This window comes from Cyprinus carpio, chromosome A20 (genome assembly GCF_018340385.1).
Source record: "Cyprinus carpio isolate SPL01 chromosome A20, ASM1834038v1, whole genome shotgun sequence".
In the NCBI taxonomy this organism is placed as follows: Eukaryota; Metazoa; Chordata; class Actinopteri; order Cypriniformes; family Cyprinidae; genus Cyprinus; species Cyprinus carpio.
In genome coordinates this window covers 11037753-11054103 of record NC_056591.1, presented here as the reverse complement: position 1 = coordinate 11054103, position 16351 = coordinate 11037753, and the positions used below count along the sequence as shown (strand labels likewise).

Sequence of the window (16351 nt, the reverse complement as noted above, 5' to 3'; positions counted from 1 at the left end):
AATCAGTAATTCTACTTTTCAGTAGTGAAAAATTGTTTACTGCACTTAATCATGGTAACAGGGCTGACTATTTAAGATCATCCACTACAAACCTAATAATACATAAAATAAAGTATTAAAAAAGAGAAAAACAATTACTTTCTAAAAGAAAGTTCACATCTTGAAAGTAGGCTATGATGATGTTCATGATGAGGTGTTTTTATTAGTATTTATGGTCATTTTAATAAGAGGAAATTATGATGGTAACTGGGTTGACGTAGGCTACAACATGGGGACACAAGTTATAATATAAATATATTTAGGATTTCATGATATTTGATTCAAATAAATAAATTATATGATATATGATATGATATAAATAGTAATATTATAGGTTACATAATGCATAAAGCGATTATAACATATAGCCTATTAAAACTTTCATTGTTACAGTCTTTGTTTACTTTGGTCACAGAATGACCCGGATGAATAATTATGATTCGCTCTAAGTTTGGTTGTTCTTCTCATTTCATCATGAAGCGTCAGTGGGTGTGTGTAGCGTGCAGCTCGTGGATCTCCGTCAGTCTGGCAGTGAAGGGTTAATGTTACAGTACAGATACAGGACTGAGAGCCGGTGTCTATAGGCTGCTTGTGTCCACTCGCTCCGTTACTCGCTGCATGCTACTCTACTTTCCCCATTCCCACAGAGAGCACCAAAGAAGAGCTCTGCACCTGCTCTACACCTTCCAGCATGGATGCGTTAAAATCCGCCGGGAGAGCAATAATCAAAAGTCCCGGAGTTCCGCGGCACACATGGGGAACGTCCAAGCATGAAAGTGAGTAACTTGCGTTTATCTCTGTTTACATTTACTGAATACAACTGTGATACAGTGCTGATGATCACGCAATGCTCTGATAACACTGCCTTCCTGAAGCTACCTGAACATCTTTAATTTGACGTTTTACTGAATAAATAAATAAATAAAATCATGCAGTGCTATTTGCTTAATTGTTCATGTCTCTGCATAGTGTGAGATACTCATCTGTGAATTTAATTGCACATCTCCAGTTAATTCCAATTAGAAATTTTCCAGTGCATTGGATCCTTGCCCAATGTTGACCCTACAGATAAAAGTCTGGTCACAGTAAAAAGATCCTCACTTTTCCCCATGTGTGTAAGAAAATCCAATTAGATCGCATAGATGTTACCACTGATCTGTTCAAGGTTGACTGCCTCTATGAAATGTGTTGAAACTTGGTCAAGCTTGGAGAGACAGCTGGCCACGCTGTGCAAATAAAATCACAGTTCCAACTTTCACACTTTCACTGACTCCAAATCACACTTCATCCATTTATGTTTTAAATGATTGAATCAGTTGGCCGGTGCTGTCAGCTTTTGTTCTGTCAGGAGGAAGAATCGAGTGCTCTTGTATGGAAAAGAGGGCAGTGGATTTATGAGACAGCCCGTGTCACATCAGTGGTGACAGGCAGGAGCCTGAGGCTCGACACACTGTCATTCTGACGTGTGAGATGTGAAGTTCATGAGGCACTCTGGGGACAAAGCATCCTCGTTCCCACTTGAACTGTGTGCCAGCCATACAGCTGGAGGAAGTCCGCTTGTCTCTTGTTGCTGATAGTATGTACATTTACTAAAAACCAAGAAAATTAGCATAATGAATTATTCAAATCAACAGTTGTGTCTTGGGAATTTAGATGAGCTCCCTTTGGATTAAATATTAATGATTTGATGGCTGTCTTTCTAGCAATGGTTTGTATTTCAGAGACAGAGTGAGAAGGAAGGCATGATTTCTCACAAAGAACTATCATAGAAACCTAAATCTTGAAGATGATGCCAGCTACATTTTTTTTTAAATAGTAAAAAGTAAAAATGTGATTGTCATTTACTCGGCCTCATGTCATTCCAGACCTTAATGCATTTGTTTTCATCTGGTGAACACAAAGAAAGAACATATTTTGAAGAATGTCTTACTTATTTTTGTACATAAAAGTCATTGGGATTCAAAACAAAGAAATTAATGCTTTTATTTAGCAAGGACACATTAAACTGATCAAAAGTGACAGTAAAGACATTTAAAATGTTACAAAAGATTTATATTTCAAATAAATGCTGTTCTTTTGAATTCATCAAATATTCCTAAAAATATGTATCGTGGTTTTCACAAAACTGTTTTCAACAGCTCATCTGATTCAGCACTGACAATAGTAAGAAAAGTTTCTTGAGCAGAAAAACAGCATCTTATAGAATGATTTTTGAAGGATCATTTGATACTGAAGCCTGAAGTAATGATGCTGAAAATTCAGCTTTGCATCACAGGAATAAATTACATTTGGAAAATATATTAAAATAGAAAACAGTTCTTTTAAGTTGTAATAATGTTTAACAATATTTCATTTTTTTACTGTATTTTGATCAAATAAATGCAGCCTTGTGAGAATAAGATAATTCTTTTAGAAGCATTAAACAAATCTTACCAACCCCAAACTAGTGTAGTGTAGTACAAAGTGTAGTGTACAAAAAAAAAAAAAAAAAACATTTTTCAAATTATTAGCCTGTGTTTGAAACACTCAGAGCATGCAGTTTTGAAAATGATTAAACTTTTGTGCTTTCATTCAAAACAACTGTGAAATTAAGTATTTTTTACTCAGAGGGGAGCAGATTCTAGTAGAGCATACAAACTGGTGAATAATGAACTGTTTTTGTGCTGGTCTGATGAATATTCATGGGAGGCTGGTGTTGTCTTTGAAGTGTGCATTTGACTTGCTGAAGGTCAGAGTTTTCACTGGCACTCATTAAAAGTGAAATTTAATGTTTTATGTTGCAAAAAGAGAAAGTTCAAGCTAAAATATCACGTTTGGTCTCCTATAGATGCTGTCTTTTTTTCAGAGAGTCGGTGTGTGTAATGTCATGCACACAGAGAGAAGTCACTAACAATTGTCGTTGTGTCATTAAAATAACATTGACAGTTCCAAAGGTCACATTAGTTGCTGCAAGTGTTGGACGCCCTTCCTGTTTTTTACTCTGCAAGCTTTTGCAATTTCTAGTGTAATAACCCCTCAGTGGGAAACAACAGGCTTGAGCAGTAACTTCACTGCTGATCTAATGTAGACAAAAAGAAAGCTATTTAAAAAAATAAACACAACTGATGTTAATACTTTACTGTTCAATCATAAATCAGTATGTCAGACCCTCTGAGCTGGTACAGTTGTGTCAATCCATGTTTAAGTAAAGCAGATATTCTGTCTTTGGACGAACCAATTACAGGAAGGATGTCAGCAAATTTATCACATTGTGACGAGGAGCAGTGTGAAGGACAAGGAAGTTACACTTTCACTGACATAAGAGAAGTGGTCTCCATGTGTCAATTCAATTATCAGAAGTGGATAAGACTGACTTACACAAACAGTGTGGATAGAAAATTCTTACACACACTGACGCCCATATGCATTCATATGCTCATGTACACCACAGTGCAAAAGTTTGGGGTTGGTTAGGTTTATTAATAGTTTTGGAAGAAAGAAGTCTCTTATGCTCTTTATTTGATCAAAAAGGCATAAACACAAATAAACTGGTTTCTACTTTAAAATGTAATTTATTCCTGTGATGGCAAAGCTGAATTTTCATATATGGAAAAATACTGGTCATATGAATCAGTGAATGAAGCGTGCATGTGGGCTCATCCTAAGTACGTTTCTGGTGAAAAAGCAGAATTTGTGTTCTTTATTGTTATACTCTTCTCATTATTTTTGATCTATGGTTTCTTGTGTCAAGTTCTGTTGCTAGAAAGTGAAGGATTCTTGGTTAACATTCTCTACATTTTATTATTCAGCCTATGCTTGTTTAATCATTTATCATACAAATTATAAGTTGGTGTCATAACATATTCTTTATATTCATTTTTAGCAAGCATTTACTTTGATATTTCACCCATATAGTGATTTTTTTGTTGTTGTTGTTGTAGTTGTTAAAGGGATACTTCACCCCAAAATGAAATTTTGTCATTAATCACTTACCCCCATGTCGTTCCAAACCCGTTAAAGCTCAGTTCCTCTTCGGAACACAATTTAAGATATTTTGGATGAAAACCTAGAGGCTTGAGACTGTCCCATAGACTGCCAAGTAAATAACATTGTCAAGGTCCATAAAAGGTATGAAAGTCGTCATCAGAATACTCCATCTGCCATCAGACCTGCAATCTGGGTTATATGAAGCGACGGGAACACTTTTTGCGCTGTTTATTGCATCCTTGTGGCGCGGATGATACAGAAGAGCATACACAGCATCAGGGGAGTTTCAAGAGTATCTGTTATGTTCAAGGTTAGCTGATAAGCAGTTGTTTCCTCTGTGATGTTTTTGTTTCATGTGCTATAAAGAGGCTACTTTGTGTTCTTTCTGAAGGCACTTGAGGTGGTTGTTAGATTTTTCAAATGGGGAGCTCTTGTAATAAATAAAGCTTTGTAGTATTTTTCCACAACAATAAGCACCAAAGTTCATACACATTGGGTGAAAAACACGCACACAACCATTTTTCTAAATCAAGAGTGTGCAATGCTGTGTGAAAAGACCCTATTAGGTTTTATAAGGATTCATTTCAGAGTGTGTCCAGCAATGGACAGCTTTATGAAGACTGAGACTATTTTTCCTCTCCCTTAATTAGGACTTAATTTTCCTTGAAAGGCATGTAAGGAAAGAGAAAGAGAGAGAGAGAGAGAGAGAGAGAGAGAGAGAGAGAGAGAGAGAGAGAGAGAGAGAGAGAGAGAGAGAGACTCCTGTATTACTTCTGCCCTCGGTGACTCCCAAACATTGTTATTGTGATCACCTTCAAACACTGTGACATCCGTATGCAACAGCCTGTCTGCCTTTAGTAATGTCTCAGCAAAACTCAGCTGCTCAGGTTCAACAGTAAATGTTGGAATTTCTTAAAAAACACATTAGACCTTATGCCCTAGGTGACAAAATCAACTTAGCCTGTGAATTAGGACCTGAATAAACGAACAGATGTTCATCCTGCATCTTATTAATTAACATAAATTTGCCGCTTGCTTAATTTACTTAATTAAAATGAAATAATGCAATCTGATTTAATCATGTGCAATCTATTTAAATAAACAGAAATTTCTTTAATCCATTTGCACTGGGAGTATATGAATACTTCTCATGCTGCTGATGTAGCATTGCACATAGAAATTAGAAATCAGGGAATTTTACCTGTATGTTTGACATGGGGAATTAAGTCATATAAAGTGGTATTTATGTGTTTTTTGAGCAAGAGGAGAAAATTGGGAACTGGTTAGTGTTTAATGTTCAGTTATGTTAAAGGAATAGTTCACCCAAAAATGAAAATTTGTTCAAGATGTACAGTGGATGAGTTTGTTTCTTAATGGGAACAGATTTTGAGAAACATAGCATTGCATCAATTGCTCACCAATGGATCCTTTGCAGTGCATGGGTGCCATCAGAATGAGAGTCCAAACAGCTGATAAAAACATCACAGTAATCCACAAGTAATCCATTAACTGCAAAGGATCCATTGGTTATTAAACATAAAGGGTCTGCATAATAAGTGTTCTTTGATTAATCTGTTGGGCTTAACACTGGTTTATGACTTCCTTGAGATCACTCAACCATTGAAATTTCAAAATGTTTCGAAACAGTCATGGCGTAACAAAGTCTTGTTTACTGAAATAAGATGGAAATTCGATGGACACACACACCATGCCACTGGTTGGAAACAATAGATTCACAAACATTTAGAAGCTTTGCAAAGCAGTGTTTTAAATGCACCCATCACTAATATGCACTATTGCCAGTAAACTGACTTTAATTTAAGGTTAAGAAACCCCATTTTCAATATATGGAACCTCTTTCCTCTATTGAATTAGGTTCAGCCAAACAATTGTCTTAATGTTCTGGATGTGAATATCTGGATGTCAGTTTGAAAAGCAGCAAGCTGTGCTTTTTTGATGTGTTCTAAAGTAAATATTAAAAATTTGACAGTTTAACTTGGATTTTTTTTTTTTTCTGGATCAAATATAAATGCATTCAGTTTGAACTGCCAGCTGTCAGATATGTCAGCAAAGAAGAATTTAGCTTCCCATGTCTTCTTTTTAATCCAAATGACAACCAGTCTCTCTGTTTTCCCCTCTTCTTCTGATTTGTTTGCTTGTTATGTATCTCTCAAATCACAAACAAATAAGAGCAAAATCCCTTCAGACCTCAGGTAGGTCTCCCCTCCTCTCTATGTCTCGATCCTTCTGTCTTTGTCATTATTTTTCCTTAGTGTCTGTGAGCATAAAGACTCCCTGTGGTTTGTTCCCTGCTAGTCATGAATAAAAGAGGAGAAAATGATTTTGGAGAGATAAACAGACGCACCATGTGTGTGTGGCCACACTCAAGACACAATCTGCAAAAACCAAACAAGGAATTAGGGCCATTCTTTACAATAAAATTCCACATTCATGTTAAAGTTTAATTAGATGTAATGTTTCTGTAATTGATAAAATACAATGTGATAAACATGAACACTGTAATTTAAAATCTTAGTACTGTGATATGTTGGCGATGTATGAACATTTTATGATTTCATTTCCTCAAAATAGAAATAACATGCTAATCAGGGGGGGTCTTACCAAGTACAGAAATATAGGAATATTACAATTTATTTCTAAAATAATTAGTTAATTTATTTTTTATTAATTTAGTTTAAATTATATAATACTCAGTTATATTTAGTGAATATTAACAGATATAATCATGAGTAAAGTTACATACTGTAGCAACAATGTTAATATTAATTTATATTAATAGTATTCATTTATATATTATTATTATATATTATAAGAGAGAGACCACAAGAGATGTGAAAGTAACACCAATATTTTGCCATAAACAATGGTAAAGTATAGGTCTTCATTATGCAAACTTGTATGTATTAAGTGGCTCTCTTGATTCTGATTGGTCAATCATTGTGTCACGATAAGGGGTGCCTAGGAACTCATTATTGCACCACACCTGTTTCCTATCAGGGACACTATAAAGGTTGCACACATCCACACACATTGCTGAATATTGTTTAGCCTTATCCTGTTCCTTGTCTCCATGTTTACTTGCCTTGCCTTCTTGTTTTTGACCTTGGAATGTTTATCGGATTACTCTTTTGTCTCACCCTGCATTGTACCTTGCCTGTTTCTGTTTCAACCACGCTCTTGTTAAATAAAAGCTGGATTTGGATCCTCAACTCTGTTGTCATGCCTCCCACGTTACACATAGCATTTAGTGGTCAGATATTTTTTAATATTCACCATTTTCCATGGCAACAATGTATATCTTACATATCTCATTTATCAGAATTAGGGACTTTGTAATAAATTGTAATAAAACTTTATTCTCAGGTGAAAAACATTTCTAGGGAAGTTCAGGTAATGTAGAGTGAGCTTATTTTATGTATAATTAATAAATGCATTTGCATATCTTTATCTGATGCTATTCCCCTTAGACAGCACACAAACACCCCCTTGGTCTAAATTCATCTGTAGAATAGAAAGTGGTTCTTTCTAATCATTCTTTGAAGATACATAGGTTTTTTCATTAGTCTGAACCTGCTTTTTCTCAGTTAGACTGAGAAGAAGAGTCAATGATACAGTCCTCCCAAATATTGATTTTCTTTGTTCTCCTCATGTTCACAAAACTAAACAGCATTATACACCTGCATTAGATTACATTCATCCATTGCCAGGTTGTGAAGGCTTATACATGCACTGATATTAGTTATATAAAAATAGTTCCATCATTTGTGTCATGGAATGTGTTTGAGTGACAACATTTATATTCTTATTCCTAAATTATATTTGTTTTCTTATAAATATTACTGTTACTCTCTTAACATGCACCCCAACTCTCCCATAGTAGTTCTAACAGCATGCATAGAAAGAGTTAAGTAGTGCGCACAATGACTGCATGAGAATCAGTCGTCGCATCCTCCTACAGAGCGATCCGTGACATCCAAACCTTCCTTCCTGTTTGACAACCTGGACATGCATCAGGGAGAAATTTGACACTCGTTCTGTATCTCTTCCTGTTTCACATTCTCTGCGTCTCTTTCTCTTTCTGTCCTTCCCGCTCATCTGACAGCTCACTTTTCCTTTGTTTATTTTAGGTGCTTGTGGTTTCCTATAAAAGATTCCCTTGCTAAAAAGCAGTCTTTTGTTCTATTTTAGTCCTTCCCTGCTGCCAGCATTACCCCTAGTGAACCTTGTCACTGATAGTCTCTCTTCGTCTGTCTGTCTTTTATCTGTGCTGTTGGGCTCAGTGGGATTCAAACGGCTCCGCTCAGTCAGACTGAACACCTGAAACTAGAGCTTTTAAAATCTGACAATAATCTGACATAAAATATATGCTATCTAGGCCATAAATTCAGACCATAAATATAGTGTAATGCTTAGACTCAACCTCCTCAGTCGGTCAGAAGGCATGCTGGAGTAGTGTTGATTTCAGCATGCTGAGCTTGCTGCTTCACTTCATCTATCCTTCGGAACTGTCTTCAGTGCTTTGACCTTTAACCTCAGCCATTACTGAGTGCAGGCAGGGTGTTCAGAAGGGCTGCCCGGAACCAACACAAACCCACCAATCGGCAGCACAGGGAGGAGCTGCATTAGTGCCAAACCCCCATGGGACATCACTTACAGCACACACACCAGCTGAGGCCCTGTGATACACATGAGCCTGTTTCTCATTATTAGACATCATCGTTTTAAGCACATACAGTTTTATTCTATTACTGGGCTTTTAGAGGAGGAATCTCTGGTGGTGGTGTGTCTAAATATTCACTGGAGAATTAGATTAAACTGTTATCTAATCCATTAGATACATAATCTAACATCAGCAGATGAAGGCATGATGTTGTATGTATAATATATAGTGACCAGTCATTCGGATTGAGACAAATAACTGTCAAACTTCTGCAGTATATAATGTTCAAAGAAATAATTCATTCAAATATGAACACCTTCTGAAAATGTACTCACCCAGAAGCCATTCAAAATGTAGATAAGTTTGTTTCTTGGAGAAATTTAGTATTCCATCACTTGCTCACCAATGGATCCTCTGAGGTGAATGGGTGCCATCAGAATGAGATGAGATTACTTGTGGATTATTGTGATGATTATTGTGATGTTTATATCAGCTGTTTGGACTCTCATTCTGATGGCACCCATTCACTGCAGAGGATCCACTGGTGAGCAAGTGATGTAATGCTACATTTCTCCAAATCTCTATCCCTTTAAATAACTATGTTACCCATCTCATAAAATAACAACAATACAAATCTCAAAAAATTCCATAAACAAAATTACTTCAAAATAAATTTCCCAAACTCAATATAAGGATTTCTCCATAAATTTCCTAGACCATTTTACTTGAAATTGTGTGTTCCCACTTAATAACTCATTTGTAAAAGAGACAAGTTTCGTCTGCCCTCTTTTATCTAGCAAAACATCCCCCTGAAAAGCAGACCTTGATAAATGGTTTTAAACATGACCTTTGCATAATGTTGACCTACAGTCAATAGTGTTGCCTGCTTCCTTATCAGGACAAAACCATAAAAAGTGCAGAGGAAGCACCCATAACTCACAGAATCTGGAATGAGCAACAAACTTTTATTTATTTTATATATTCTTTGAACTTGGACCTGTATTATAACTTGATGTGCTTTTGCAATAATCAGAATTTGATCTTACTTTTCGCTAAATAATTTGCATTAAAAATCTCATGCATTGTTTTTTTTTTTTTTTTTTTTTTTTTTTTCGCATTCAGATAATTTCAGACACAAGTTAAAGGTGTGTCTGGCTTCAGATACAACTGAGGAGAAATGGTCCTTTTGTGACACACAAAACATGTTTACATTTTCTTAAAACCGAATGTTAATATGCATGCTGTTCAGTATAAACAGAACCTGAGAGCACAAAGTCTGAGCCGCTGTTGTGCTGCTGATAAGTCTCAAAGCTTCTGTGATTTTGAGAAAGAAACATTTTGCATTGCATTTGGATTACTTTGGGATCAAAAAAGCAAATATTCCACATTTTTATGTATGAGGATTTGTGGTGAAAACGTCTGTATGATAAATGTTTACGCTTTGTTGTGAACATTTAGTAAAAGTTGAGAAGGAAAAATGGCTTATTGTGTTGCAGTAAATTATAATTCATGCAGATCATTACTGAAGCTTGGACACTTTTTTGAAAGTTAGTTTACTTGATGTGTGATGTGAAGAAAACTAGAAAAAAATCAAGGTAAGTAATGTTTACAGAATATTTTGTCATTTCCAATCATGCAGTAATTTTGTCAAATTATGCCTTAATTATTAATATAATATAAACTTTTATGTGTAAAATAAATAGCTATGAAATTGGCTTTAGTAAGACAAAGGAGTCTGCCATTTTATCACAAAAACTTTCATTCACCATTTTTTTTTAACAATTTTGTGTATAGAGAATATTGTAAATATATTTATGTGTGTATATATGTATTTATGTACTTTTTTATTATTTTGTTATATCCATAATTCAGTGATTATAATTCTTTCTCAGAGTTTAGTGTGTGTTATTGTGACTGCTGATGTTTAAGTCCTAGCATCCCCCATTGTAGGACTGTCTCATGCCCAGTGACTTTTGTTGCTAGGCAACGGAGCATGGTCTGACACTAGTGTGGTTGTCCTGAGCAGAGAAATTTGATGAATACATGGCATGTTCACCACAGCTCAAACAGCTCCGGCTCTAAGAACACAAAATTAAATATTGACACCTTCCTGTAATTCCTCCTCAGTAATGCATATGTAATTGAACAGCTATTTTCACTCTTAGAAATAAAGGTTCTAAATAGAATCAAAATTGTTTTACAGCTTGATACGTTTGAGTACACCATTAACTCAAAGAAACATTAAGACATTTAGTTATTACTCATATAGCCAACCATGAGTTGTACCATACAGCAAAAAAAAAAAAAAAAAAAAAAAAAAGGATTTAAAATAAAGCTTCTTCAGTTATTTTCACAGCCCCTTCAGTTTTTAGTGTGTATTCCAAACTCCTCTTCCCTCCCTCTCTGCCATATCAAATCAAAAAATCTCACAATTCAAAGACCTAGATTCTTCTAAACACTCATTATTTAGACACTAAATGGCAGAGCAGAGATCAGAGGCCTTTTATTCATCTGCTGTCAGCACAAAGTAAAACAGCTCATTTTTCTCAGATGGCTCAAACCATTAAGTATGAGGTATTTTATATTCAACAATATGTACGTGATGCATAAAAATGCTAGTGCAGAATCATTCTAGGAATCTAGGCATTTGATTTACTCGTTGCCACGGGCAACTGTCCTGCAAGTGTGTCCATGTGTGAGCTCATGTTTTAATTAATCATCTCATCATGTAAATGCAGTCATTATATTTACTGGGATTCAGCATGCTTGAGTATTCATGTGACATTTGAGTGTAAATGAGACCATTAAGTATGTGGTATTCATATATAAATCAATCTGTGACTGGTCGCCTCACTTGCTTTCCTTCAGTGCAACAGTTTAAGGCATCCATGGGCTCAGTGAATACACTCTTAAGTCCTTAAGAAAAACAAAATGATCACCCTTAAGAAAGTTAAAGGGACAGTTCACTTTAAAATGAAAATTCTGTCATTTACTCACCTTCAAGTTGTTCCAAAAATGCATGAGTTTCTTACTTATGTTGAACATAAACAAAGATATTTTGAAGAATGCGGATAACCAAACAGTTGATGATCTCCACTAACTTCGATAGTATCGAAAAAATATCGAAGTCAATGGGAAAGTTCATTTTTTAAAATAATAAAGGCTAAAATTACCTTTAAATGAATGAATGAGTGTTTATACGTTCTTATGTGAGCACACAAAAACCTTCCAGCAAAATTTTGAAAAAAAAAACTTTAAAGAATGTTGTGTATATTTTTTATTAAACTGACGTACAAAAAAGCTTCCCTACAAGAACATTATAAAAAATAAAACGTAAAAAAAACAAAAAAAAAAAATAACCACAAATTATTAGATTAGCACAAAAATCCTCCTTAAATAACCATTAAAAATGTTTTGGACACATTATTAGATAAGCACAAAAATCCTCCTGCAACATTTTGAGAATGTTTGTATCTAAAAATAAAACCTAAAAATAACCATCGAAGAATGTTGTATATACATTTATGCAAAAACCTCCCTCAACATTGAGGATATCCAAAGTTTTGTCATGAAACTCTAGATGGCGCAGTCTAATAGGTTCTAACTCAGTTATTATTTATTCATCATTCATCATTATTCACATGGTGCAGCTGATTCACTTCTTTTCGTAACAGCAGCCAATGAGCTTGATGCTCAACATTCAAATACTTGGCTCATGCTTGCTGTAGCAGTTGCAGCACACTTCAGAACCCCTCCACCTTCCCCAGCTCCACCTGTATAGATCTGCTACAGGGTGATTTCATGTATATTATACACTGGGGATATTTCATATACATTAAATGTGCAGCAACAGTATTTCTTACATGCTCACAGCAGCGTGTCTGTGGATGTATCGGCAGTAGAAAGTCTCGGTACTTGCTCTGCCTCAGAATCTATTCCGCCAGTCCCAAACACATTAACAATGTCATGTACATTATTATGCTAAACTCTCTGGGAGTTGTCATGACAGAAATCTGTCCATAAAATAAAACCTAAAATAAAAAATTTGAGAATGTTGTGTATACATCCTTATTAGGTTAGCACACAAAAACCTTTTGAGAATGTTTGTTTATAAAGCAAAATCCTGAAAATAACTATTAGAGAACCTTGCATGTACATTTTTCCAAACAGGAACCACACGGTAACGTTAGTGGAATGTTTTGTGTTTGCCGAGAGATTCTAGATTCCAGCCCAGCTGATTTAAACGCTTCTGAAAAAATAATAATATTCTAAACAACATATTAGGTAGATTTATTTCGATTTAAAACTTCAAAAGCATAAGCACTCACAGAGACCTTTCCACGACCGCGAGATCAGTCTGGAGAAATGCCATGCAGCTTTTGTGTAGCGCAGACACAAATGCGGTTACGGCACGTCTCGGCATCTATGGTAATCGCATTTTACGTTTGCACAAATCGGATCACTGTATCATGCAGACACACGCACCAACCCAGACGTCAAATTATGTGCTGTTAAAAATGCCACTCTCACACTAAACAAACAATACTGGCTGCTTTTTTTTCCCCATATCATCCTGCCATTGGCCAAACCTGTAAAAATCCAATTACTATCAGCCCTTATGGCCTTTTTGCTTTATTTGCTTCACTTTATTGTTATAACCTTTGCAAAGTTTTATAAACATAAACATGTCCTACTTCAGTATAATCTGAGCGAAGGCCTGGAGCATCAACACGAATCTGATCAATTATTCATTTAGCAGCCTGCTGAACGTATGGTGCATCCCTCAAGTTCTTGTTGCAGCTTTATTGTGGCCCAAGTTTTGTGTTGGTCAGCATTCCCAGTTTAGGATTTCAGCATGACAAATGTGCTGCAACAGCTCAAGAAGATTATACATGCCAGCAAGTCACCCTTAGAGCTTTTTAGTTACTTCTGTTATGTCTCCATGCCCAGCGGCCCATCCTAAATGGGCTATAACATGTCATTTAGAGATGGCTGCAGTGCTGAGTGAGCATTGAGCTTTACTTTCTTCCTGTCCTCAAAAATGCTAAGATAGATTTTGTGTCCCTGTAGGTTAATAATTCACTTGCAGTTGAGAAAGCCATGATGCTGTATTGTCTTCCTGGGCTCAAACAGCTGGTGCTGCTGGGAGAGCCAGATGGCTCTGAGCAGAGCTGTCAGAGCGGGATATGGGACTGTCAGATTAGATGATTTTCTGTCCTCCTTTTTAGGCAAAGGGACATAGAAGTAATCAGTTACTATACGTGTAATTTAAGAAAAGTGGCACACACCATAAGTGCATGTTTAAAATAGACTTCAGCTCACCTGTCATGATGGATATCAAGGAGGCACTTTTTTAAATGTTCTCTCCTGCAGTTCTGAAATTTAGTATATAAAATATAATAATAATAATGACATTATTATTATTGTTGTTGTTTTTACACGTTATAGGTATATTCATGTAAAATATTCTTTTCAGAAAAATCTTTGTTTTCTATTGAGTTTTTGGAGATCACAAGAAGAACTCTGTTCAGTTCTCAGTTTTTCTTGCATAAGAAATTGAGTAATTAAAGTAAAAAATAAAATAACAACAACAATATTCTAACGTTTTTCTTATTCATGTTAATTATTATTTTATTATTAATCATGTAAAATATTTTTCTTATTTTACTTTTTATTGCACTACTGAAGGTCACAAGAAGCACTTTGTAAAGAGTTTATATAAGAGTACATGTACATATGAATTTACAATTTATATAAGAGTATACAGTATATGAATAAGAATATCAAGGAGTCACTATTTTAAGTATTCTTTTCATGTTTTCAGTTCTGAGATTTTTTTTATTCCATATGAAATGTAGTATATAAAATAACAATTATAATAACATTATTATTATAAATTTTTTGTAATATTTTTTTATTCTTATGTTGTTTTCTACTGAGCTACTGGAGGTCACAAAAAGAACTTTATAAAGAGTCAAACTATGGTTTACCTGTCATGATGAATATGAATTATCAAGAAGGCACTATTTTAAATGCTCTCTTCCTTTAATTCTGATGGTTTTTCTTCCATAAGAAATGTAGTATATAAAATAATAATAAAGGATCTTTGTTGTTTTGAAAGGATAATAATCAATAATTCACATAACAGCGGGTTAAGGTCCAGCACTCCAGAGCTTGCTTTATATAGATTTTTCTTCAGAATTGCAATAGCAGGGCTGTGGATGTCTAGTCAGGTTCATTCTGCATATCTTTCGATCCAGCTCTGCACTCCTACAGGGCTTTGTATTAGGCCCAAATGGGACCGGAAAGCTATTTAAAGCTCACTGTGTGGCACAGTTTTTGAATTTCTCCTTACATGGGAATGAACCACACTTCTCCTAATGGAAAGGTGTGAAACCTGTCATCTATGTTTAATGGATATATTTTTATATTTATGTGCAAATTGAGCTTTTGCTTCCAGTTTATCATTATTTATTGCATCAAAAAAGTAATTATTATTTATTTTTTTTTTCATAATTTCTGCCAGGCATCTTTCTTCTGATATCCTGCAGTGTTAATCAATAAATACACTTTACCATTTCAGGCAGTTTCTTTTGAGCCTTTGATTTATAAAGCCTTGAACATTTAGTTGGTTTCTTCAAGGAACAGTTCACTCAAATATGACAGTTATGTCATTATTTTTTAAACCACTTTCTTTCTTCTGTGGGACACAAAATGAGATGTTTGACAGAATATAAGAGACAAAGAGTCAGTCACTTGTTTGTAAGTGTTTTTTTCATATAGTGGCTGAGGGTGTCATTCAGCGTCTCCTTGTGTTTATAGTCATATAGGTTTGAAACAGGATGAGAGTGAGTAAACAATGGCAGGCTTTTCATATTTTGGTGAACTATTCTATTAAATAACTCTTTAAATGATGAAAATGTTTTATTTTGTGGTGTAGAGCTCCCAGAGAACTGGACGGACACCAAGGAGACACTCTTGGAAGGGATGGTGTTCAACGTGAAGTATCTGGGCATGACTCTGGTTGGCCAGCCTAAAGGAGAGGACATGGCAGCAGCTGCTATCAGGAGGATTGTAGCCACGGTCAGTCATCGCGTAAAAGTGGGTCAAAGGACTTGAGAAATTGAGAACTGTAAGGAGTGATCATGATCCAATTTGGCACAAGATCTTGCTTACATCATGTTTGTGCCTTTGACAATTTATAGTGGAATAAAATGATGTTATCACGTAAAAATAATGATAAAAACTATTATTATTTTACTGTAAAATATTTTTTTCTTATTTTGTTTTTTTCTTTGTTGACCTACTGGAGGTCATGAAAAGACTGTTAAGAGTCTGTTAATTGTTCTTACTAGTATCAAATTGATTAACAAAAAACTTTTTTTGATCAATAGTTTATGTTAACACAAAGACATCAGAAGTATTTTTTTTTTTATTTTTTTGGTCCTCTGAATAAAACTGTTGGGTTTTTTTTTTCTCAACTGTGAGCACATATGATATTACAGTATATGAGCCATAAAAGCCTGTTGTATCATATAAGACTCAACAACAAAAAACACATACTGTATGTAATTTTGTAAAATTAATTTATTTTTTTGTTGTTTTATTTAGCTTTAATAACCTGTTCCATTACAATTTCAAATAAATTAGATTTTTCTGACTATT

General features: G+C 34.9%; 1 protein-coding gene across 5 annotated transcripts in view; it reads left to right on the top strand.

The window, feature by feature from the left end:
• Window positions 1-493: 493 nt before the first annotated feature.
• The window catches only part of LOC109066013 (low density lipoprotein receptor adapter protein 1-like), a 32621-nt gene continuing 16763 nt past the window's right edge, over window positions 494-16351 (top strand). The window contains exons 1-2 of one of the 5 annotated variants that reach the window (XM_042777593.1): window positions 494-815; window positions 15627-15769. In XM_042777593.1, coding sequence (XP_042633527.1) covers window positions 731-815; window positions 15627-15769 — 228 coding nt within the window. In that variant the 5' untranslated portion in view covers window positions 494-730. The remainder of the gene's footprint in view (window positions 816-15626; window positions 15770-16351) is intronic. The other 4 variants (XM_042777590.1, XM_042777592.1, XM_042777594.1 and 1 more) reach the window with 4 other exon arrangements.